Source organism: Hylobates moloch, unplaced genomic scaffold (assembly GCF_009828535.3).
Source record: "Hylobates moloch isolate HMO894 unplaced genomic scaffold, HMol_V3 SCAFFOLD_11, whole genome shotgun sequence".
Classification (NCBI taxonomy): Eukaryota; Metazoa; Chordata; class Mammalia; order Primates; family Hylobatidae; genus Hylobates; species Hylobates moloch.
In genome coordinates, this window is record NW_026652286.1 from 61472362 (window position 1) to 61498845 (window position 26484).

At 35.8% G+C, this 26484-nt stretch overlaps 1 protein-coding gene across 1 annotated transcript in view; it reads left to right on the forward strand.

Annotated features, from left to right (window-relative positions):
* Positions 1-618: 618 nt before the first annotated feature.
* TYR (tyrosinase) overlaps positions 619-26484 on the forward strand; it is a 119339-nt gene continuing 93473 nt past the window's right edge. Inside the window, exons 1-2 of the mRNA XM_032168104.2 lie at positions 619-1516; positions 14281-14497. Coding sequence (XP_032023995.1) covers positions 698-1516; positions 14281-14497 — 1036 coding nt within the window. The 5' untranslated portion in view covers positions 619-697. The remainder of the gene's footprint in view (positions 1517-14280; positions 14498-26484) is intronic.

The following is a 26484-nucleotide window of genomic DNA, read 5'->3' on the forward strand; positions in this document are numbered from 1 at the left end:
GGATACCCCACAATGAAGCAAATCACCCAGCTGTCAAAGTGAGCCATCCTTAGGAGTTGTCAGAAAATGCATCAGGATTATCAGAGAAAAGTATCAGAAAGATTTTTTTTTTCCGATACTTTGTATAAAATAAACAAACTGAAATGCAATAACATATAAGGAATTATCTCTGGGCTCTGAAGACAATCTCTCTCTGCATACTGAGTTCTTCAAACATTGTAGCCTGTTTATTGTCTCTCAGAAATAACCACCTTAAACCCATAATCTTTAATACTTCCTTAACTTTCTTAATAAGAGAAGCTCTATTCCTGACACTACCTCTCATTTGCAAGTTCAAATAATCATTAGTTTTGTAGTCTATTAACTGGGTTTGCTTAGGTCAGGCATTATTATTAATCTTATTGTTAATATTCTAACCATAAGAATTAAACTATTAATGGTGAATAGAGTTTTTCACTTTAACATAGGCCTATCCCACTGGTGGGATACGAGCCAATTCCAAAGAAAAGTCAGTCATGTGCTTTTCAGAGGATGAAAGCTTAAGATAAAGACTAAAAGTGTTTGATGCTGGAGGTGGGAGTGGTATTATATAGGTCTCAGCCAAGACATGTGATAATCACTGTAGGAGTAGCTGGAAAGAGAAGTCTGTGACTCCAGTTAGCCAGTTCCAGCAGACCTTGTGAGGACTAGAGGAAGAATGCTCCTGGCTGTTTTGTACTGCCTGCTGTGGAGTTTCCAGACCTCCACTGGCCATTTCCCTCGAGCCTGTGTCTCCTCGAAGAACCTGATGGAGAAGGAATGCTGCCCACCGTGGAGCGGGGACAGGAGTCCCTGTGGCCAGCTTTCAGGCAGAGGTTCCTGTCAGAATATCCTTCTGTCCAATGCACCACTTGGGCCTCAATTTCCCTTCACAGGGGTGGATGACCGGGAGTCGTGGCCTTCCGTCTTTTATAACAGGACCTGCCAGTGCTCTGGCAACTTCATGGGATTCAACTGTGGAAACTGCAAGTTTGGCTTTTGGGGACCAAACTGCACAGAGAGACGACTCTTGGTGAGAAGAAATATCTTTGATTTGAGTGCCCCAGAGAAGGACAAATTTTTTGCCTATCTCACTTTAGCAAAGCATACCATCAGCTCAGACTATGTCATCCCCATAGGGACCTATGGCCAAATGAAAAACGGATCAACACCCATGTTTAATGACATCAATATTTATGACCTCTTTGTCTGGATACATTATTATGTGTCAATGGATGCACTGCTTGGAGGATCTGAAATCTGGAGAGACATTGATTTTGCCCATGAAGCACCAGCTTTTCTGCCTTGGCATAGACTCTTCTTGTTGCGGTGGGAACAAGAAATCCAGAAGCTGACTGGAGATGAAAACTTCACTATTCCATATTGGGACTGGCGGGATGCAGAAAAGTGTGACATTTGCACAGATGAGTACATGGGAGGTCAGCACCCTGCAAATCCTACTTTACTCAGCCCAGCATCATTCTTCTCCTCTTGGCAGGTAAGATGTGCTGGATATACGATGTCAGAGCAGGGAGGAACCTTAACAATCACTTCCTCAGGCAGGGTATAAACTTCTCTCCTGAACACCCACTGCAGCCCCCATCAAGGATAGAAATGGTGCCCTGTTAAGAACTCTCAATGTTCCTTGTATTTTTCCTTTATAGCACACTTTAGATATTTGTGTAATTATTTGTCTAATGACTTTCTACTAGGTTTCTAAACTGCAATGAACAGAGTACTTGATTATTGTATTTCCCAGAACATAGTATGGTGCATTTAAAAATGGCAATAGCGCGTTATATGTTTTGTGAATTGAATAAATGAGTGAATGAATGCATATCTGGATGATTACAAAAACAAATAGTACACAATAATGTTTCAGAAAAATAAAATTATTATTCACAACAGGATTCATATGGTGTACAAATTAAAAATGCAAATTCCTGGCCCTATCCCAGACTCATTGGTCAGAATCTTCAGGAGAGAGTCCTGAGAAGGCATAGTTTACTGAATGTCTATGGTGATTCTTTTAATCAGGAATGTTTGGGAAATAATTATTGGATTTGATCTTCATTTTTGAAAGTATGAAGATTCTGAGGCTTAAACAGATAAATAATGAAGATGGCTAATATACATTGAACATCTAGCATGTGTAAACCCCGTGGCAAGTGTTTTTGTGCATTTGTTCATTTCATGCTCTTATCAATCTTTCCCTATTTTAGAGGTTATAAAGGTATCAGGTAACTTGCATAAGATCATACAGCTATTATAAGCAGCACAAAAAAATCATATTTATTCTCTGATAGTCCAGCTGTATGACCACTGTATCCTATTTCCAAGGATGTGACTGCCGTGATATCTTTAGCTAAAGTATCTGGTTCATTCTGTCTCACTTTTTCTTTAGGCTGCATTAGAAGTTAGCTTTCTTTCTCAGTCCTTGAAAACTTTAGATAAAATATGAAGGATTACTATTTGGAATGGAATTCCTATTTCATCTATTCTGAATTTTTCATTCTGAATTAGGGGCAAATGACAACCAAAGAAATATGTGTTTAATTATTTATCATTTTAAAACCATATGTTAAAGGAATGCTTTTCTGCCTGTCTTCCAAAAATTTCTAATACAGCACTTTTGACTAGCAATGCTCTATGAAATTAAGCCCAATATGTGAATGGGATGGGAAGAATCTTGCACTCAATTTCTCACAATGTGCAGTTTTGAAACGTAGATGGCCTTCTCCGCCCAATCAAGTTTGTACCCCATCCCGATGGAGTCTATTGAAGTTCATTAAAAAAATAGCCACTGTATAATTTCTCGTGTTATTAGTCAGCTATTTACCAAATGTAATGGGCTTTGTGCAGGAAAGGCTAGAAAAAATGTGCTTGAAAAAAAATCTATTTCAATAAGCTTTCAGACCTCCTACCTTAATCTATAATGTGCAAACTCTCATCTAGCTCTCATAACCTCTGTTCCTGTTTAAAAAACTACCAGGATTGGACATGGGATTTCAGTCAGTTATAATGCTTTATTTAACTATGTGGCTTAACTTGACCCAGAAAGGTTGGAGGACTATCTAAATTACCAAAATAAGCTGCAACATCCACAGGAAAGCTTAATAGATAGATACACATTGATTTTTAATTACATGAGATGTGTAATACCAGATGCTATCCACAAATATATGAGTATTACTTTCCTAATTACTTACTAATTGTCAAGTGGAACTTTTTCCTTTTTTTCTCTTTATGGATGTGTTCAATTTTAACACTTTCTAGAAAAAAAAATTGTGTCAAGTCAGTAAGCCTTGAACTGAAATAGTGACAATTATCAACTTCAACCTTGTTCTACGATTAAATTGCTGTGTAGAAACAGGTTTCAAAAATAAAATCAGAAAACAGAACGGAAGGAAGATGACTGAAGAGAAACAAGCAAATCACAGTTTAAGAAAGGTGAAATGAATGAACATTTGCTGCTCACCTACTGTGTTTTAGTAGTGTCAAGGGATTATTAGCAGCAGAAGTGACCGTCAGACCCCACTCGCATTGGCTGCCTCCATTCCTTCACGCAGCCTCTCTGGTTACAAAGTCCTTAAAAAAGTTAAGATCAATTGTTTACGTTGATTTAATTCAGAGTTCTCAATGTCAAAATCACCTAGGAAGCTTCCAAAAAACCATTTAAAAAATAAAAATAAAAAACTGTTGCAAGGTTTTTATGCACCTAATTTCTTGCCAGAAATTCAGATTCAGGTGGTCTCCTGTAAGTTCAAGTGTTTTTTTTGTTTTGTTTTGTTTTTTTGTTTTTTTGGCAATGGTGCAATCTCCACATGCTGCAACTTCCACCTACCAGGTTCAAGCGATTCTTCTGCCTCAGTCTCCCTAATAGCTGGGACTACAGGGGCCTGCCACCACGCCCAGCTAATTTTTCGTACTTTTAGTAGAGATGGGGTTTCACCCTGTTGGCCAGGCTGGTCTTGAACTCTTGACCTCAAGTGATCTGTCCGCCTCAGACTCCCAAAGTGCTGGGATTACAGGCCTGAGCCATCAAGCTGGACCTTCAAGTGTTTGCATTTTTAAACCCTCATTTTGTGATTCTAATGTGCAGCCAGCACTGAGAATCATTGAGTTAATGAATATGGAGATTGTTTTGGTATCTCTTTACTTTCACTTTACAAAAATGCAGGTTCTGTAATAAACACACCATTAATTTGAATGCCTTTGCCTTCTTTTTTTATTGGCTTCAGATATCATTTTACTTAACCACAAAATTGAGATTTTAGAGATTTGATAGCATTTATTAACTCTGAGCTGAGAGATCTTCAATTTTATCTAGGGTAACCTGTGCATTTTATTAAAAAACTATAGAAAAGTCTAAAATGGTAGGATGATTGTCCAAAGTCACACCTCTGAGGACTAAAACCAAGCGGCTCTGACTGCAGTGCTTTTTAAGTCAATGGTGTTATTTCTTATTTTAAAGGATCCATTTAGGTTCAGAAGGGGTCAAGTAACCCGTTAATTTCTGGATGTACAATTTGACATGTAATCACGTTGACTCCCTTAAAATTGTCCTGCCCCAGACAACATAGGCAGACACAGTGATGTAGTCCTTTTAATTTATATCATAATGAAAATATTCTGAGACTTTACTGATCCACTTCTGTTACTCAGGTAGAGTTGACCCTCTCCCCTTTGTGCCATCATTGTACTTTATACAGATTTGTATCATAGCACTTGTAACTTTTCATTACATGTAATGGTTTTCCAGCCTGTCTGTATCTGCCAGCCTGTCAGCTGCTCCAAGGTAGTGATCATTTCTAAATATTTTTGTATTCACAGAGCACAGGACTATAATATACACATGGAACAGGCTTTATAAATACATGCTGAATTTAACATCAAAGAAATGTTAGCTCCAATGCTAACATAGATAAAATATTAAACTCTGCATGGGTAGATTTCTAGGACCATTGGCTGCAGTTTTTTACAGCACTGGATTCCCAATGCCAAGGATGCAACAATGTCAACAGTAGCCACTTACTCAAATTTGGGTATAAGATATTTTGTGTCGTTCTCTATGGTAGTTCCATATGTATGTCTGTGTGTGCATGCAAAGAAAGACAGAATACAAGAAAGAAGATGAAGCAAGTTGCAACATAGCTGACTGCGATTTAAATGAATTTAATATTTATCAGTCAGAGTTTTCTATTAAATATGTTAAAATCAGGTAATTAATTTATTTGGAAATACTGTGTTCCTAATTCATGTCTGTTGTTTGCTCATTTATTTGTTTAATGCCCAAAGCTTTTAAAGTAGGGGCCATGTTTATCATCAATTAAAATAGTTCATTATATTTGGAGGTGGAGGGTTGCTCAATAACATTTAAGTACAGACTACCTGTGCTCAACATAATTAGATCTAATGTTATGCAACCAACAGATAAGCTAGCCATAAAAATAAAAGGGGTATCAGGAATAGGTGTCACGATGAATGGAAACAAAGAGGAAAAACATTTCCTAGCTGATAGACATGAGTGAATTTTGACCAGGGAATTAACTCATCAGGTGAAAAGCACATCACATGGAAGCAAACAGTTGGAAGAAAAAAAGTCACATTTCAGCAGAGAGTCATGGGTTTTAGGTAACCATGACAACAGCTCAGTGAAATAACAGCTTCTCTTTTTTCTTTATGAAAAAGATTTTGTGGAATGTCATATGGTTTACATTTTTTCCCCAGATAAACCTCTAATGCTATAACAAAATCTTTGCTCCCAAAAGCTTTTAATAGCTGGCAGTTTATTGCTATTTCTTTAAACTTAAGAGAACAGTATTTAGGTTCACCTTCCTCATTAATATAGCTATTTCTTCTATCTCCCCTTTTTTTCTTTGACTTGGAACACTTGATCGTCCCCACAGCATATGTTATAAATCACTCGTGTTGAAATAGAAAAAGAACACAGTCATCATCAGAACATCCAGGCTCAAATTCTACCCCTGCCATTTAATAGATGATATTGGACCACTTATTTAAAATCTTTGACCTTTGTTTTTTCCAAAGAGAAAAAAAATGGGGTAGAATTACCATCTATACATGTTTTGTGTGTGTGTTAATAGGAGGATTAAATGGAATGGAAAACAGAATAATGTAGTGAAAGACTATAGTCTTTTCAGTCACATCAGCACGAATTTGAGTGAACTTTCATACTTAGCTACAAGACCCTAAGTTACTTAATTATTCTGAGATGATTTTTGTCCCTAAAATTAGAATAATATAGGTTAAAGCATTACTGTGAAGGGATTCAGTAAAATGTGTTTATATGGCTTGTTTAGGATCTGACCTATTGTTTGAGTTTCATGTGTGGAAATAATATATTTTTAAATGATACATCAAAGTTAGATATTATAATAATGAATATTCAAATAGTGTTATACATCCAAATTTAAAAATAATTTGGTGACCTGCCCAATGGTCTTGTTTTCAAAAATAATTATAATAGTTGTCATTATTAAACACTTTACACCTGGCACTATGCTAAGTGCTTTATACATGTTAGATTATTTGATCATTGATAGAAAGGTGTAATTCCCATTTACAGATGAAAAAACTTAATACTCAGAGAGCTTAAGTAACTTGCCCAAGGCCATGCAACTAATAGGGTCAGTATTGGAAACCAGGTCTTTCTGACTAGAATCTTCATGATCATAAGCACAATGCTAACAATTTCTCCTAGCCTGTCTCCTCTCCTGTATGCAGTGTAAAGACTAAGGTTTGGAGTTTTTCAAATTATTTCTGGAACCAGGGTAGATTTTCTCCTCGTTAGTAATACCTCCAGTCATCCGAACACTTAGTCACTTGGCAGTTGGCATTACAGCAAAAATAGTTTCATTCAAGCCTCTCTAATTTAACTGAGTCGGCTGTAGGAGTCTTTAAGGCAGCAGGATCTTTTGAAAATATCCTGAGATTACTCAAAGAGGAATAAAAATGATTTAGTCTATATACTTGTAGTGCCTAGTTAACCAAAATTATAAAAGCATCCAACATATTACATTCAATGTAAAACTTAGGTTAGTTTTATTCAACCATTCCTAAACCATTAACACATCATAATAAATGTAGTGGGTATTGCTTCAGAATAAGGAAGCTTGTGTTTCAGTGCTTTGGTTTTGACTCTAAACATCATATTACCCTAAGACAAGTCACTGAACAGTTCTAGTTCTCAATTATATGTGGATAAAAGTATTTAGGAATGTTGTGAAATATAAGGAAAACTAGAAACTGGCATTTGTTGAGCCAGAAATTATTTGCTGAATAGTTTTTTTGTATATTATGTCATAGTACAGTTTTAAAAAATTGAGATTTAGCAATTCTAAAAAACACGTTCATTGCCAGTGAGAAAATCAGCCAGAATTGAAGTTGCGTCTACCTGCATTATGGAGCCCAATTTTTTCTCCACCACACAATGCATAAATTCCTAAGTTATGTCTTAGTGACCAAAAATTAAGAGTAGGTTCTCGGAGAGGCTGAGGCAGGAGAATGGCGTGAACCCGGGAGGCGGAGCTTGCAGTGAGCCGAGATTGCGCCACTGCACTCCAGCCTGGGCGACACAGCGAGACTCCGTCTCAAAAAAAAAAAAAAAAGAGTAGGTTCTCTAAGCATTTCTTCTCTAACACAGTAGCAGCCATCTATGGTGGGGGACTGCCCATTCAATTCTATTTGAGTTGACTAGATTTGTTTATACATGCTTATAGATAGCAAATTCAGTGGGATAGGAGGCCAATAAAATAGTCTTGATTATTTTTAAATGTGATGCAAACAGTTGACCGGGAAGACATTTTACCTTTAAATTATTATTCTATGTGTCTTGCCTACTGTTTACAGAATTATAAATCATAACATGCGGCTTTATATCCTGTTAGCCTTTTGTAGTCTTCCACAGTCTGGCTTAGTATCCTCATCATGAAAATAGAGATAAAATCATAAAAATCCATATGGTAGTTGTGAGAATTTCAATTTTTAATGTACAAAGAGATATCTCCCTTATGGCCTAGGACAGAGTAGGGACTCAATATATGTTTAAAAAAATAAGTTCTAGAAATATATTCTACGGCAGAGGTGGCACTGACAACATGACCAAGAAAAGTGAGCACTCAACACATACTTTTTATAGGAGATTCTTTGGCTCATTCACTGACTCTGTTCATTCATCCAAAAAATACTTATTGCGCATCTACAGGGTGCTAGAAACCGTACTAGATTCTGAGAGTGAAAAAACAACAATGTAAAAATAAATGTATCTTCATGAAGAATGCGTTTTTATAAGAGATGTAATGATCGTTGTTTATTAGAGACGAAAATGAATAAGTATTAGTTGAGTAAAGAATAATGTTATCTCCCTAGTGGTCCCAAGCCTCCCACGGAAGCATGCACCTGTTGTGAACAGTCAATGATGGCAGGGTGGACTCTCCTGAATTTCGTCTTTTGCTTTGAATTTATCTCTCACTACCTAATTACTCTATTTTATTAAATATAAGGTATCAATGAATTTAAGTGATGCATTAATTTATGTGCCACTAAGAAAAATAAAAATTTATATTTATCTTAAGAGCTCTTTTTGGTTTATGTAGTCATATATTTTTATCATAGTTTATTCTTCTGCCTACATATAAATGAAACTACAAGAAAAATAATTTGGTGAAGGATTCCTGGAATGTTTTTACATTCAGAGTCAGCCCCTTTTGAGTTACTTTTTAAGTCAGAGTCAACAATGCCTGTTTTTACTAATTATTTGCTTTGGCCTTAAAGAATGGGTAGGATATTAGATGCATGGCAAAGAGTGAGCATGCTTAGCCACAATCAGAGTCATGGAATGGAGAAGCACAAGCAGTGTCCAGAGAAAGCAGGCCATCTGACTTTAGCAGCAGGATCACACAGGATGTGAGCACGTGGAGATTGGTTTCCTGACTCGATATTTTTTGGAGGTAGAATTGACAATATAAAAGCAGTGCCATAGCACAATGCACCATGCTCAGAAGCAGACCCTACATTTGAGGTTTAATGATCTGTGGTCTTGGTGTTGAAATTCTTATTAATCTTATCTTTGAGTTTGTGCTTTATAAGTGAAGTTATAGGGACAATGGAACATATGCTTGGTTCATATGTGTCCTGCAGACCTTTTGTTCTTTGTTTTCCTGGGATGGGTCTTGGCTACCACTACCCATCCACCAGCCCTATGTAGTTTCCACCTCCTCACTCTCTGCCCAAGGCCACTGGTGGGAGGAAAGAGGTCAACATTTCACTGTCACTCTCCATCCCCAGTGGGGTCCTTGGTGCAAGCCAAAAGAGGTGTGAGGTTGGGTGTTGATCCCATGATTTGTTGGTTCAGGGTAAAACAGAGGCCTTCTCTACCGAGGCTGGCTGCACATTAGCATGGTGCACAGGTGATTACATATGGGCCTCTCACCCACTATTATGGACTGAATTGTGTCTCCTAAAACGTGTGTGTTGAATCCCTAATTCCCAGTGTGACTGTATTTGGACGTAGGGCTTTAAGGAAGTAATTAAAGTTAAGTGAGGTCATTAACAGTGGGGTCCTAAACCAATAGTACTGATGTCCTCATAAGAACAGAAAAAAGACAGAGCCATTTCTTTCTCTGTGTATGCACACAGAAATGGCCATGTGAAGACAGAGAAAAGGTTTCCTCTGCAAGACATAAGAGAGGCCTCAGCAGATACCTTGATCTTGGACTTCCAAACTCATGAACTTTGAGAAAATAAATGTCTGCTGTTTAAGCCACCCAATCTGTAGTATTTTCCTATGGAAGCCTGAACTAATCTACCCACCTACTCAAACAAGTCTTAGCATGGAGGTTTCAATCCCTAGGGAGTCACCTATTCACTATGGACTGAGACTATGGGACACCTATTCCCTGTAGATTGAGAAAGTGAATATTGATTTCCCTACCCCCAGCCAAGGCCTCAACATTTATCTGGTGCTGTAAATTGCATAGCCAGTCCTGCCTAGAGCACTACGATATTTACAGGTAAGATAGATGAGGAAGAGCTAGTAGGACACACCAAGTAGTAACAGCAAGAGATAAAGGCAAAAATCAAAGGGGATGTGATTATAGAAATCAGTAGATAGAGGAATGTGTTTTATGAAAGTGAAAGTGGTCAACTGTGCCCAATGCTATCTTAACATGGGGACTTGTAGGGATAATTGGATTTTATAATGTGGAGTCTTTGAAGGTTCATAACAAATTCATTGGTCAAGAGTGCCTTTATGTGGGAATGGGTAGCCAGGAAATGGAAGTTTCACTTAAGATACTTGTTAAGATTTGAGCTTTAAATCATGTAGTCTATATTCAAATATTAACTCCCCCAGTTTTATAAACTAGATATGTTTGATGAAGTCACTTAACCTCTATAAGCCTGTTTTCTCGTTGATGAGATGGAAATATCAAAAGAACTCCTCTCATAGAATAATTGATTTATTGTTATTGAATTTCAAACCAAAGTTTTCAAATGTCTTTGTGTCAGTCACCATACCATAACACAATAATACATAGTGAACAGGATATAGTTTATATTTTGATAGAGTTTATCATCTAACAGGTATGTTTATAAATATTAAATATATACACCATATTGCCTTATCCATTGATTTAAAAATTCATTTACAAAAATATTAGCACTTTAAGTATTGAGTATTTTATGTAACATCTTCTAGTGGAGTAGGTCTAGGAAGTGTGAGTGGGTGAGACAATAAAACAATATATATAATAAATTATATATAATATTTTATCTAAAAAAGTTAAAGGAGTTAAAAAATATAATAAGTTATATATATTGTTTTACTATCTCACCCACACACACTTCCTAGACCTACTCCATTAGAAGGTAAGTTACATAAAGTACTCGATACTTAAAATGCTAATACTTATTAAAAATAATGTTTAAGTCAATGAATAAGGCAATATGGTATAGACATTTAGTCTTCATGACCATACTTATTAGACTGTAAACTCTATAAAAATAAAAACTGTGTTTATCATGTTCAATATGTATTCTCGTGTTCTGGTATAATGCCTGACACGCAGACATTTTAAAACTTCGGTTTGAAATGAAGCAACAATAAATCAATTATTCTGTGAGAGTTCTTTTGATTATATAGTTTGTTAGAAGGTGCTAAGTGCACAGATAAAGCAGAAATTAGTGGTGTACAGTAAATGTTTAATAACTTGTTCTCAATGGGGAGTGGGAAAGTAGGGAGAGATGATTCTGATTTGCCAATTGTTGTAGTGTAAATACTGACAACAGTAGATTTCTGTCTAATGATGGGATATTGCTGAACATTCCAATATTGAGAAGGGTTACACACTTTGAACTTTTGCTAGCTAGTGCTAACCAGCTCTGCAACACTGCTAAAGTGGGCAAGGCTGAATATGGTGTTAAATAGATGTTTAGTGTAGATTTCATTAAGATAATGAAGATATGAATAACCCAAGCAGGTATCAAGGGAAAACAGTCTACCCAGAAAAAATAACCAATACAAGAACGTGTTGCATAAGAGTGATTGGTGAGTTTTGGGAAGTGCAAAGAGGCCAGTGAAGATATAGAAGAAAGGGAAAGGGAAAGATCAGTAGGAAATAATGTTTGTATCAGTCAGGATCTCAGTAGGAAATAGATACCCAAACCAAGTTATATTAAGACAGTTTATTTAGAAAAATTTGATCAAGGTTTAGGGAAACCAACAAACAACAACATCCTGTTGTCAGCCACAACTGAGATACAGGACTAGAACTCTCTATTTTATTTTAACCTAGAACCTACTTTTAAAAGATTTTGAATGTTGAGCTCTGCTAGACTAATTATAAAAGCACAAAATACACTAAAGATGAAGTTGGAAAACTTGGGTTGCCATCACAACACTGCCATTTATTTGCCATATAACCTGAGAAATGCCACTTACCCTCTCTGAGTCTCATTTTCCTTATCTGTGAAGTGGGAAGTATTGCTTTGTGATTTAAATGAAACGATGCATGTGCCATGTTTTCTTAAAAAGTTTTGCTTATAAAAAGGTGAGAAATTCTTATTTTTAAGATGGTATTTCTACAATGAAAATCACCTTGGTTCTAGCTAAAGGATCAGAGAAATTTCTATTTTTTAAAAAAACATAATCAACCACGAGTATTATACTGCACATCAAAAAAAAGAGGGACAATAATAGGACATTTTATGAACAAAAAGCACAAAGTGAAGCTATTTCTAGTCCTTGACATTCTGAATATAATATAGATTAATGTTTTTAAAGCTACTGTTTATTGAGTGTTTTCTGTTGGTCATGCCATGTGCTATGGGCTTTATATACAGAAAGATGACTAGCTCTATTGTTACCAACCCCAACCTCAGCACTTGGCACAGTGCTTAATATATAATAGGTGTTTAATAAATATTTTATTTTCTATAACTATGTGAGGTAGTTCTTATTATCTTCATTTGATAGATAAGGCCTAGACAGTTAAATCATTTTCTTTTTTTTTTTTTTTTTTTTTTTTGAGACGGAGTCTTGCTCTGTCGCCCAGGCTGGAGTGCAGTGGCACGATCTCGGCTCACTGCAAGCTCCACCTCCCGGGTTCACGCCATTCTCCTGCCTCAGCCTCCCGCGTAGCTGGGACTACAGGCGCCCGCCATCACGCCCGGCTAATTTTTTGTATTTTTAGTAGAGACGGGGTTTCAACATGTTAGCCAGGATGGTCTCGATCTCCTGACCTTGTGATCCGCCCGCCTCGGCCTCCCAAAGTGCTGGGATTACAGGCTTGAGCCACCGCGCCCGGCCAATCATTTTCTTAAGTGGTAGATGCAACACTAGAATCCCGTTCTATGTTTTAACTTTTATGGCTCATTCTGCAACCTTCAAAAAGCTAATTCCTTCAACAATTTTAAAATACAGTCGTATGCTGTACAATGGCATTTCTGTCAAGGATGGACCACATATATGACAGAGGTCCCACACTACTATAATGGAGCTGAAAAATTCCTGTCACCCAGTGACATCATAGCAGTCATGATATTATACACAATGCATTACTCATGTCTTCGTGGTGATGCTAGTGTAAAGCTACTGAAATTCCACATGTATAAAAGTTTAGTACATACCATTATGTATATTACATAATACTTGATAATGATAATAAACAACTGTGTTACTGGTTTATGTATTTACTATCTATATTTTATCATTATTTTCAAATGCACTTCTTCCACTTATATAAAAAAGTACGTTAACTGTATAACAGCCTCAGGCAGGCTCTCCAGGAAGTGTTCCAGAAAACACCATTGTTATAGAGATGTTAGCTCCATGTGTGCTACTGCCCCTGAAGATTTTCCAGTGGGACAAGATGTGGAGGTGGAAGACAATGATATTGACAATCTTGACTCTGTGTAGGCCTATGCTAGTGCGTATGCTTGTGTCTTAGTTTGTAACAAAATTTCAATTATGTTTATAATAAGTAAAAAATTAAACAGCATAAAGCTTATAGGCTAAGGATACAATAAATATTTCCTACATTTGTACAATGTGTTTGTGTTTTAAGCTAAGTGCTATTACCAAAAGACTCAAAAAGTTTTAAAAAAGTAAAAAAGTTACAGGAAGCTAAGGTGAATTTATTATTAAAAAAAGAAAAAATATTTTTATAAATTTAATGTAGCCTATATATATAGTGTTTATAAAATCTACAGTAGTGTAGAGTAGTATCTTAGGCCTTTATATTCACCCATTATTCCCTCAATGACTTACCCAAAGCAACTTCTAGTCCTGCAAGGTCCATTTATGGTAAGTGTCCTGTATATACAAGTATGCCATTTAAAAAAGTTTTTTATACTGTATTTTTACTGTACCTTTTATATGTTTAGATAGGTTTAGATGTACAGATACTTGCCATTATCTTACAATTGCCTATAGTATTCAGTACAGTAATGTGCTGGACAGATTTGTAGCCTAGGAGCAGTAGGTTTTACCAAACAGCCAAGATGTTTAGTAGGCTATACCATCTAGGTTTGTGCAAGTACACTGACTATGATGTTCACGCAATGACAAAATCCCCTAATGATGGATTTCTCAGAACATATCCCTGTCATCAAAGACACATGATTGTAGTAATCTCCTAAGGAGAAGTCTAACAATAATAATTAGGAATTCCAACATTTCTGCCTTCTCCTACTGACTCAGAGGTGGTGACAATTTCTTTAACATGAGGGTGTTTTGTACAGATTGTCTGTAGCCGATTGGAGGAGTACAACAGCCATCAGTCTTTATGCAATGGAACACCTGAGGGACCTTTACGGCGGAATCCTGGAAACCATGACAAATCCAGAACCCCAAGGCTCCCCTCTTCAGCTGACGTAGAATTTTGCCTGAGTTTGACCCAATATGAATCTGGTTCCATGGATAAAGCTGCCAATTTCAGCTTTAGAAATACACTGGAAGGTAATCTCTTTCTTTTCACTTTTAATTTTTTTTTCTGAATTCATATTTACAGTCTCTTATCCAAAGTCCTAGGAGGTGTTTGAGAATTCAGAATTCTCTGAGTTGACCAAGAATATGTGTTGTATATACTTATATCGACAATGACTCTAGCTGACACTGGTCAGCATGTTATAATTCAACATGTTAGCTTCAGGAGCCAGGCATGGTGGCTCATGCCTGTAATCCCAGTTTACTTGGGAGGCTGTGACAGGTGGATCACTTGAACTCAGAAGTTTCAGGCTGCAGTGAGCTATGACTGTGTCACTGCATTCCAGCCTCGGTAACAAAGTGAGAGACTCTGAAGAAAGCAGCAGCAGCAGTAGAAGCAGAAGCAGCAGCAGTAGCAGCTTTAGTGAAATATATGAATATATTCATCATGGTAATAAAATATAGGCAATAGGCAACCTAATGGTGAGTAAAATCAGTTTTTTCCATTAAAAGAGAAAAAGTAACTTCATTTCCAGAACATTTTGTATTGTGGAATTTCAGATACAAATCTATGGACTGATAGTATTTTTGCTACGTTTCAGTGTTTCAGTTTTCTCCTGTTTAAAATATTCTAGGCAGTGAGTTGAGGTGAGTTCACTCATTTAACTGTAATAAGGACACAGCACATAGGTCAAGCCTCCCTCTCATTATCCCTTAAGTTTTCTGTTCTTCATCAGAGATTACATCTCATGATCTTCTCTAACTTCTAAATACTTCTCCTACAAATGTTTTCATCTTGCTTGCATTTTGCATTCAACATCTGTTCATTCTTTTCTGCTTATAGCTGACCCAGTCATGAAACCCACTTCACTCACATAAATTTGCATTAGGAAAACAAAATCACAAACACAAAACAAAAACAAAAACAAAACTCATTCAAGTCACAAATGAAACAGGAGTTTGGGGAAGACATAGGCACTGACTTGTGGCAAGGCAGACAACTCAAAATTTAACACTAGACATCCCAGCTCCTAAAAGGCCTGTGACACCTTACCATGTAGAAAAGCCTTCCTCTCTTTTGTAATCCTTTCTCCTTAACTTGTTTTTTTTCCTTTTTGTCATTGCTTTACACCCTAACTTTTATTATTGTACTGTGAAGAGTGGTTTTACTATTTCATTCATTTCCCTGTTTATTCAAAACCATAATCTCGGGGTCTTACATCCAGAATCAATTGAAGCAAGGAGAGTCTTATCCTAAAGATGAATTCTGTTTTCCAGCCATGAAAATAGAAATTAGGTTTATTCTTCTATAGTAATATTCATGATTAACTTTTTAAAGTAATCACCATATCCAAAACACCACATCAAACACTTTGTATGGCATTAACTCACTCAATTCTAATAACTATCCCCTGAGGAAGATCGTATTTATTATTCCCAATTTTAAGGGAGGAAACATTATCAGAGATACTCATCTTTTGGTTATTGATTTCTATTGAAAAGTGGCAGAGATAATCTGCCCCCAGCTTTATCAAGTACCAAAGTCCAAGTTCTTTCCATCGCACTCTGATAATCAACAGTGGGTTGAAAGTTTCTTTAAAGTGGACAATACCAGTTTGATCTTTTGATATAAGAAGGCAAGACATAGTGCCAGGTAATCTCAGAGCCTATATAACAAATCTAAGGTACACAATTTCAAAGTCACCATCTGGGAGGACTGTGACCCACTGGACTCTTCAGGGATTAACAACAGTACTCAGAATGTTGATATTAATGACATTGCAAAGCGAAGCTACATCTTTAAGGAAACTGGAGTATTTTGCTGTTTTTTCAGCCATGAGTGACACAGCATATATTTTATTATTAAGAAGCACGGGTTGGTTGCAGAAATAAGGCAGGGGAACATCACTCATCTAGGGTCTCAAGTCAAAGAAAAAAAGTGGCTCAAGATGTGTCAACTCAGCCAGTGGTTTTCAAGTGAGAGTCTAATACACACAGGTGAGGAGGGAACAGCAGATTTACTGCAAATGATTTGCTACTACAAATAATTTATGTTTGTAAATTATTTTTTCCCATAATTTATTCTCATTCTTACACACTTCAGTAGGCAAAGTGTGTAAGAAGCAAACAGATGCAACATAGCATATTGTCTGGCACACAGTAGGCGTTCAGTATCTGATAACCGAATATGTAAATAATAGCTAGAATCCTTCAAATTGCATCTAAACTACCACTTACCTTATCCATGCCTGTTGTATGAAGTCCATGTCATGACAGAAAATGTGAGAAACCATTAAGCTCAGCTGCTAAGAAAAACTTTTCTTTACCAGGTACACATTTTTAAATTATTTTTTCTTAAAGTTGTATTCAGCAATAATTTTAAGCTTACAGAGATGTTGTGAAAATAAAAGCAATACAAAAACCATGAATATACATTTTACCCGAATTTACTTACATTGTATCCTGTTTGACTCTCTCTCTCCCAGTCTGAGCCATTTTAAGGGTAAATTGCATAGACTGTAACTCTTTACCCCTGAATATTTTAGTGTGTATTTCCTAAGAAAAGGAATAGACTCATATAGCCACAGAACAGTTTTCAACTTCAGTAAACCCTATATTGATTAATGCTTTTATAAAATCTACTGTATATCAGTTTTTAAAAATAGATATAATAATATCCTTTTCAGTATTTTTTCCTCTGCAAAATAGAATCCAGTCTCGGGTCAAATAGCATTTAGTTTTCATGGTTCTTTAGTCTGAAATATTTCCATAGCCTTGTACATACGTGTCTTTATGTACTTGACAGCTCTGGAGGATATAGTTCCTCCTCTTCCTCCTCATTTTTTTAATAGAATGTTCTTCATTTTGAGTGTATCTAATATTTCCTCATGACTAGATCCAGGTAATGCACTTTTAGCCAAAATTCCACATAGGTGATTATGCATGTTTCTGAGATGGTGTCACATCTGGAAGCACATGATGACCATCTGTCTCATGTTGGTGATGTTAATTTTTATCGTCTACTCCAGATGTGGTCCAATTTTCCCACCGTATAATTATTTCTTCCCCGTTTAATAAACTGTCTACACAGAGAGTTTAAGACTATGCAAATACCTCACCTCTTATCACAATTCTTCTACAGTTGGCATCGTTGATGGTTACAAATTTATGATTTTTCAACTTTAGCACTTCCTTTAAATTTATTAGCCAATATTCAGGATTCTACTATTAGCAAGAATCCTCCATTTTTTCTATCATCTATCTATCTATCTATCTATCTATCTATCTATCTATCTATCATCTATTAATGGTATGCAGTAAAGGCTTTCATTGTTTGACAGTGTATAACTCATTGATGTGCTTAATTATCTTTGTGTTCCAATGGTTCCAGAATTTCCCCAGGGTACACCTTGAAGCCGGTTCTTATGTCTCCATTTCATATACACATTTTTTAAAACACACACTGTCTCTGGTAAGCAAATTATTCTAGAGCATCTTGTACCTACAATGCTCCAGGCCTGAAATTATCCATGACTCCAAGGAGTAATGTTTTCTTTCATTGGGAAGGAAATTCAAGATCAAGATTTGGAAGCAAGTTTTGCTCACCAGAGAGACACATTTTATCTCACAACATGAATAGGGCAGGGATGTGGCGTGCCTTGGTCTATAAGGAGTACTCAGGTAAATATAGCAGTGAGGACAGTAGGACTTGAGAGGAAAGCAAATGTCAAGATTATACTCTGCTCTCTCAATACATGCATAATAAATGGAATTGTTGCTTTTGATTAAACCTCAAAGTTATTGCTTCCTTTTTTTTTCTTGGTCTTGTGATAACTCTATAATGCACTTCCCATGGAACAAAATATTCACAGTCATTGCTAGGACAAAGGAACTCTTGTATTTTTGTCTACTGAAGCTGTTTAAGTAACCTCAGCTTTCCTCTTAGATTTCATTGCTGAAATAGTGAAGATGTATAATTTGTGAATTGTATAAGAGAGACCTCATGGCCCGGCGTGGTGGCTCACGCCTGTAATCCCAGCACTTTGGAAGGCCAAGGCGGGCGGATCGCCTGAGGTCAGGAGCTCGAGACCAGCCTGGCCAACATAGAGAAACCCCATCTCTACTAAAAATATAAAAATTGGCAGGCATAGTGGCACATGTCTGTAAATCCCAGCTACTCGGGAGGCTGATGCAGGAGAATCGCTTGAACCCAGGAGGCAGAGGTTGCAGTGAGCCTAGATCATGCCACTGCACTCCAGCCTGAGCGAGACTCTTTCCAAAAATAAATAAATAGATAAATATAAAAATAAAAATAAAATAAAATAAAAACCTCATGTTTCTAGATAAATCAAAGAAAAATAAGTCTGTATTATAAGCAGTTTTCTGACTAGGTTAAATAGGGGACCCTGTGCAGTATCAGTTGTCACATTAAAACAGAAATTTTCTCTCATGAAAATCTCTGACTATCCATTATGTCCTGTATTTCAGAGTTTACAAGAGATTTTTTTTTTTTTTTTTTAATAGCACTGTTGGAGAGTGGGACATGGGGACTGAAAGTTCAATTAATTGGTTAAAGGTAATTAAACTGACTAGGATTAGATCCTACCTCAACCACTTCCTAGATGTGTGACCTTGGGTATGTTATTTAACTTCTTCGGGTCTTAGTTTTATCATCTGTAAAATGTGGATAACAATAATAATGTATAAGTTTCAAAGAACTAAATGATGTAATACATGTAAGGTAGTTAGAACATTTTTTCAACAAAGGGCACAACAGTATTGTGTTAAGCTATGGCTAGTTGCTGACAACTTAGTCAGCAATCATTAACTTCTCTGGCAATTAGCTTAACAAAGTAAGTTAACAGTGAGTTCTGAGAAAATATATTATAATGGCTTACATTTACTGGAAAAATAAGGGAAAGGGGAGGGTGGAAAAAAAAATTCATGAAGATAGACCCAAAAGTAATGTTTCTGGAGACAGATAGGATTTCAGGGCAAGTTTCAAAAATGAGGTGACAGCAGGAATAAAGGTATCTTCTGTTACCTAAAAGGGAAGAAGGAGACAGGAACAAGGAACAACTTGTTGGTGTTTAATGGTGTGTTTCCAACTCTGAGCACAGTGGCTGCCTATAGTAGGTGCTCATTAAGTATTGGCTGACAGACTGATAAATAAATAAATAAAAGAAAGCTACCTTCACTGTAAAACTTATATATACCAAGAATAGTGTAAAGTCATATTAATCATAGGTAGGACCAAGTCAATCTTGGTTGATCATACATTGTTTCAAACCACCCCCTTCTAACAAATGCAGTTTGTGACTATGGAAATTTACTACTGAAAGAGTCCAACAACCCACACTATGCTAAGATGCCCACTGGGATAACACTACTATGTGACCCATCAAGGGAAAACCTACCCCACAGGGAAAATAGGAAGTTCTTTAGGCTAAAACAAAATCTAATTCCATTCAACTTAGATAGAGCCATCCATGAACCTGGTATTATGGAATACTATGGAAGTACAAAAAAATACAAAGATGACTTACACAGTTTATCTCACTGAAAAGCTCACCATCAAGTGAAGAAACACCACAAAAATACATAAATACACAAAATGGTAATTGATATAAAATGAGGTAGGAACCCAGATACACCAGAAATATTTCCCAAGGAGGTGAAAATAGAATTGGATCTTGAAATATCAGTAACTGCTCACTGAGCAGAGAAGAGGAGGAGAGGCATTTCCAGCAGAGGGAACAACATATGCAATGACATAGAGGTGTGAAAGTGTGAGACGAGTTACCAAAAAATGAGAAGTTCTACGTGGCTAGAATATTGAGTTTGTAGTGGGAAATAACAAGAGATGTAAGGAGTTTAGGAAAATCCATGTATACCAGTGTCTTTCAATCTTCTTGAAGGAAAAAAACACATTATAGGCCTCTAAGAATATGTTCACAAATCCCTAGAGAACTAAGAAACTGAAGTTTATTCTAAGATTCTTTCAAATCTTCACTTTAAAAGAGTTATAAATTCATTAGTAATACATTAAATGTTAGCTGTCATCACCATAAAAACCCAATGTTTAAAAACCGTAACATTCTTATCTTCAAAAAGTATGTCTGAAAAATTTGTCTTGAAAACATTGCCATTGACAAGGGTAGTTGTGATAGGTTACTAAGCAGGGAATTGATATTATCCTACCTATACTTCAAAAGATATGATGCTAGTGGCATTAGTAGCATGCAGAAAGATAATCAGTGAGCTACTGGGGGGAGTCATGGATGAGAGCTTGATCTAAAGAAGTGAGAATGAGGATGAAGATGAGTTGGTTAGTGTATAGAATCAGAAGCTCTAGGTGACTGACTCTAAGGCAGCAAGGAAAGCAACAAGTTCAGGATTATTCTGACACATCTGTGATTGATTTCTAACAATTGGTCCTTGTTTTTATCCTAGTAAGCTATACATCATTTAAAAATGTAACTTCTTTTCATGTAACAGTGCTTATAAAATTGACATTATGCTTCTCTAGAACTTTAACTTTTTTTCTGCAGTCTTTCAGCTCTTTATGTTTCAACGTGACTGTCAAACACTTCACTAGGAAGTATTTCACCACTTCACATGCAAGGATTTTTTAAGTAGTAATCTAGAGAGTGGTAAATGAGCCGTGGACTTTAATGAGACACAATGGAAGTTTTGAAATTTTTAATAACACGTTAACATGAATAGTGTGTGTATTTGCAGAGAAAAGCCAGCTGGAAAACTACAATCAAGCCTCCATAGGTAATCTAGTTTTCAGTCTTCCTGCCTGAGAAATGGACTTTCTTAGTTCATGCAAAAAACAACAACAAAAAAAGAAAAGACACAGATTCAAAAAATAAATTCCTTTGACACTAATTGTGTAAACTAGATAGCCAAGGAGATAGTTAACATGGAGTGACACATTCTAGTAGTTGGAAGCCAAAATTATTTTCCTAGTACCTTCCTCACTAATTCTGAGGGAATCAGAAACTCAGTAGTTTGGTGTATCCTGACTCAGAGAGAGGCAGATGGTTTTGAAAGATGATTGCCCGACCAGGAAAACCTTTCTGGGCCTGTTTCACTTAATCCCCCAGATTTACTACCTTGATAACCACGTTGGTATTCTGGTCAGGCAATAATCCTGGTAATAACAATAAAAATTCCTATGTGGCAGACATTAACACTTCTCACATGTTATCTTATTTAGTCCTCACAACAGTCCTAGGATATTTCATTGATTAAACTGAAGCACCATTCTCAAGGTAATTATTCCAATAAATTTAGGAGACAGTCTCCATCCTTACATTATAAGCTCATTCCACTCATTTTACTCAAAAGGTAACTTTTTTTCTCTTTTCTTCAAGTTCTCAGAGGAAATAGAACCCTTTTAATAACATGTAGGGAATTCAACAAATGACAATTGTATTGTTTTCCAAGTGTATTTGCTTTAAATGGAGTTTTTTAATCAGAAAATTACTGTTTTTAAAATTCTGAAAATAGGAAATGTTCTATTGTGAATAAGAGCTTTGTAGATATTTATGTATATTTTAAATTATTGAAGGCAGAAACTGCTCTCAGGGGAGAGTTAATATTTATGTAATAGTTTCAAACACCCATCAATACCCACACACATGTGCACACACATATAACGCACACTAACACAAGTCAAATGTAATTACTATATATGAAAATCCCTGTCAAATTCTTAATCAATGTCTTATTTCCCAAAGCAGACGGTTGGGAGAACCAGAATACATTTTTCACATCCGGTTATTATAGAAATTCTCTAGTTAGCGTGCAGTAATAGCCTAGAAATGATGACTATTTGAAGATTAGGGGGCATTTTAATTTTTGCAGAGACAGAGTTCTTTAGAACCAGTGACATTGTTGAGACACCTGAGTGGTAGAAAGTCACTGTTTTCTATTTCTTTCAGAGGGGACTTAGAATAGTCTAAAGTTTGAAGGTATTATTATTGCTTGATACTCAGTAACTTTTAAGCAGTAAGTGCAATAATTATATTGCTGGGGCTCTCTCTGTAAAGAAAATAAAAAAAATTCATCCCCATATATTTACACGTTTTAAAATGACTCTTCTACCTATTCCTTCTTCTGCTCCTCTAGTTGTACTGGCATATGCAATTTATTGTTCTTGCCAAATATGAATATTGAGAAAGTAAAGTGAATTTATGTAAGCCTTGTGTCATCTTCACTCTGAATTAAAAGGTGCAGGTATTATCTTATATCAAGTACCATCTTAGGAAGCGTCACTGGAAAGAGAGAAAGAGACAAATTTCCCAGATTAGTGCAGAGCCCTTTAGGGTCAATGAAAACACTGATATTGAAGACATATAGAACTGGATTTCAGTATCAGTTCTAAAATTCTGGGCATCTACTTCCTCATTTGTAAAATTTGTTCAATAATTACATGTTCAGGTTATGAGAATTTATGTACATCTAACTCCTATTACATACACAAAAAATGTTTCCCTTTTACTCCTGCCACCTTCTCTGTAATCTTCAATAGTCTTCTCAACTTCTCTTATAATTTTGCATAGGCTATCAGTCTTCATGATTTGTATTTATCCATGCTAAAGAGCTTACGTTTAATTTTTCATGATTTGAACTCACTGCTGTGGAAAATGGCTATTTAAAAGGGATAATATCATTTTCCAAGAATTCAATTGAGAGTCCTAGAAGATCTTTATGGAGCAAAATACTAATACAGCTTTTCTAAGTATAGAGTCCGGCATTAGGACATATAGACATTTCACTTCCTTGGGATAAGTCTTGGGAAGAATAGCACTACACATTAGCAATACATATTGCAAAGAAAATTTATAACTCTATTTTATGCATTTATTAATTAAACAAATATGAGTTAACAGACTTCAGGAGTTTTGCTCTGTAGCCCAGGCTGGAGTGCAATGGCGCAATCTTGGCTCACTGAAACCTCTGCCTCCCTGGTTCAAAGGATTCTCAAGCCACAGTCTCCCAAGTATATGGGACTATAGGTGTGTGCCACCATGCCTCACTATTTTTTTTGTATTTTTAGCAGAGATGGAATTTCTCCATATTGGCCAGGCTGGTCTCAAACTCCTGACCTCAAAGAGATCCACCACCTTAGCCTCCCTAAATGCTGGGATTACAGGCTTGAGCCACCATGCCTGGCCTAACTTCAAGGTATCAAAGACAAATTAACAATGTCTGAGGCATACATAGGACTGCTTTGTAATCTTCTACACTAATGATTTGTAGTATTTTGGTTTCGGAATCCATTTACAACTCTTACAATATTTGAAAAATTTCTGCCAGCTTTTATTTATCTGGGTTATATTTATGACTACTTCTCATTTGTAAAACTGAAATAAAAAAATATTGCATATTTGTATTAGTTTATTTAAAAAATTAATTTGTTATGTGATAGTATATTATAATTTTAATAATTTCAAAAATACTAAGTGGAATGAGACTACTTTATATTTTTTACAAACAGGCTACATCTGGATTTTATGACTACTTCTACATTCAATATATTATAATTTATTGTTTGGTTGAAGAACTTGATGAAAATCTAGCCTCACACAACTATGTAATCGGAATAGAGACAAGTATTTTTAAAAACATTTTCAGATAATTGTGGATCCTTTCTTTTTGATAGTAAAACTTCACAAATGGTAATTTCCTCAGAGTTTAATTACACTGCCAAATCTGAAATCATATCAATGAACTTTTTGTCCTTGCTACATTAAAGTCCATTGATGTGTCTAGCATCCTGAATGAGTATTTTACTCATTAGTGATTTTATAATATCATGCATTAGTCATTTGTAAAATACTCAGTTATGTGATCTTCCAAATGTTAAAATATACAATATTCAAAATCACATTATTAATATCACCACCAATCTCATCAGAAATATCTTTAAGTATGAAGACATTGTCAAGCTCATAGTGATATTACCAATTTTTCTTAATTTAAATTTTTGCTTGAAAACTCAAATTGTAGCATTGGCAAAAAAAAAAAAAAAATGCCATTAGCTTTTTTTTCTTTTTAAGTGACAGACTTGCTTTGTTCACATAAGAAGAAGTCTGCCAAATGCCTGTCTAAATAGCCAGTTTATCTCTGAACTCTACATACAAGTGGAAATGATTTCCTGTGGGAAACATGATTATTTCAGCTCTCAACACAAATAATGGCACAAATGTTTTTTCCCTAGATGAACATATTTCAGAATGCAGCATAAACAGTGCATATGTAGGTTCCATTCTGTCAAACAGAAAATTAAAAAGGCATGTAAAAAAAAAAAGACAGTTTAAAAAAATTGTAATGCTTCATTAAGGACATTAAGTGAAACTAGCATTTATTCATTTTTACTGCAAGTCTGTGGCTAGTGAAGAATATAATAATTACAGTACACTTCGTTGCCACTACCTTGATTTGTGCTAAGACAATAGAAGATTTGCCCACCATTGCTTTTGCACCATCAGTGCAAATGTGAACACAGAAAAAGGCAAAATCACATCATAGTATCATTAGGAAAATAGTTTTGACATTGCAAATCCTCTGAAAGAGTTTCAGGGACTTCAAGGGGTCTGTTGGCCACATTTTGCTAAGCAATAAAATCTTGGGATTGTAGAATAATTTGTTTTTAAAAAATAAGGGCATCTGGGAAGATATTATTAATTTCAAATATAATTCTGCATTTTCAGGATGCAATGTCAAAGAATGTTGATATCTAAAGGTACGTTTGCTAAATCCAAAGAGATGGTGGCTAACAACATACATTATCAGGCCTTTCCTCTAGAGATTTTGGTTCAGTAGGTCTGGCAGTGGAAGTGGGGGTGTTTATGACCTCCAGTGAGCCACGGTGACTTATATAATATTATATATATATATGTGTGTGTGTGTGTGCACAGACATATATATATCACACACATGATTATTTGTATTTATATATTAAACCTTATTATCAATACAAAGAGCACACACACACACACACACACACATACACACTTATTTTTGTGGGGGCAGGGTAAAAGGTGTTTTCCTGCAATGGTACATTAGTCACCTTGCTTCTCTCTCTGGTGGCTGTTGAGGTTGTCTACATGGATTGGGTGCATCCTGAGGGCCCTCAACAGAATGAGGTCCACACATAACCTTCTACTATTTGGAAAGTTGAGGGACAGCATGAAAATCCCACAGTAAAAGCACGCATTGCTGAGCTATGAAAATGAAGCAGTTTTTTTTTTAATAGTAAATAGTAGGTCATTGTGTTTCCCAAACTTCATCTAATTGGCTATTACAAATTATCTGGCACATATATTGATTCCAGATGTGATTAGTGTTCACTTGGTTCTAGGGTTTTACATATACGTAAATTTGGCAGTCCTAACATGTTGATGTTGATAATGTTTCATGGCCAAAACTAGAATGTATTTTCATAATACACACACACACACACACACACACACACACACACACACACACACACTATAGCTGCATCCTAGGAAACTTTAATTTTAGTAAATGCCTCAGGTGATTTTTATGATCAGGCATACAGGGCAGCTCTGCTCTATAGCTGGTTACTATATTCACATTTCTTTTCTTATGATGTAACAAGTAATGGAGGGGGAGCAGATTTTATAATCAACTGTAGAATTATGGCTGTAAAACCTTACTACTTCATGGCTTATACTTCTCTTCATTGCAAGCTCTTCTTACCTCAAGGACAGAAAAAAAATGATGCTGTTTCTATGAAAGGATTTTTCTGTTCAGTAAAATCTCTAGTGTAAAAGGAGTGGCCTATTTTCAATTTGCAAGTCTGATCATTAGCCTTTGATTCATAAAATATAAATAGACTTATTTGATATCTAAAGAGCTTGGCTATATTAAAGTAAGAAAGTAATAGATACTTGCATTTCCACTTACAAGTGAGCGACAGAGAAAACAAAATTAGTACTTGTTGAGCACCTGATATCTTGTACATTTTCAAATACATCATT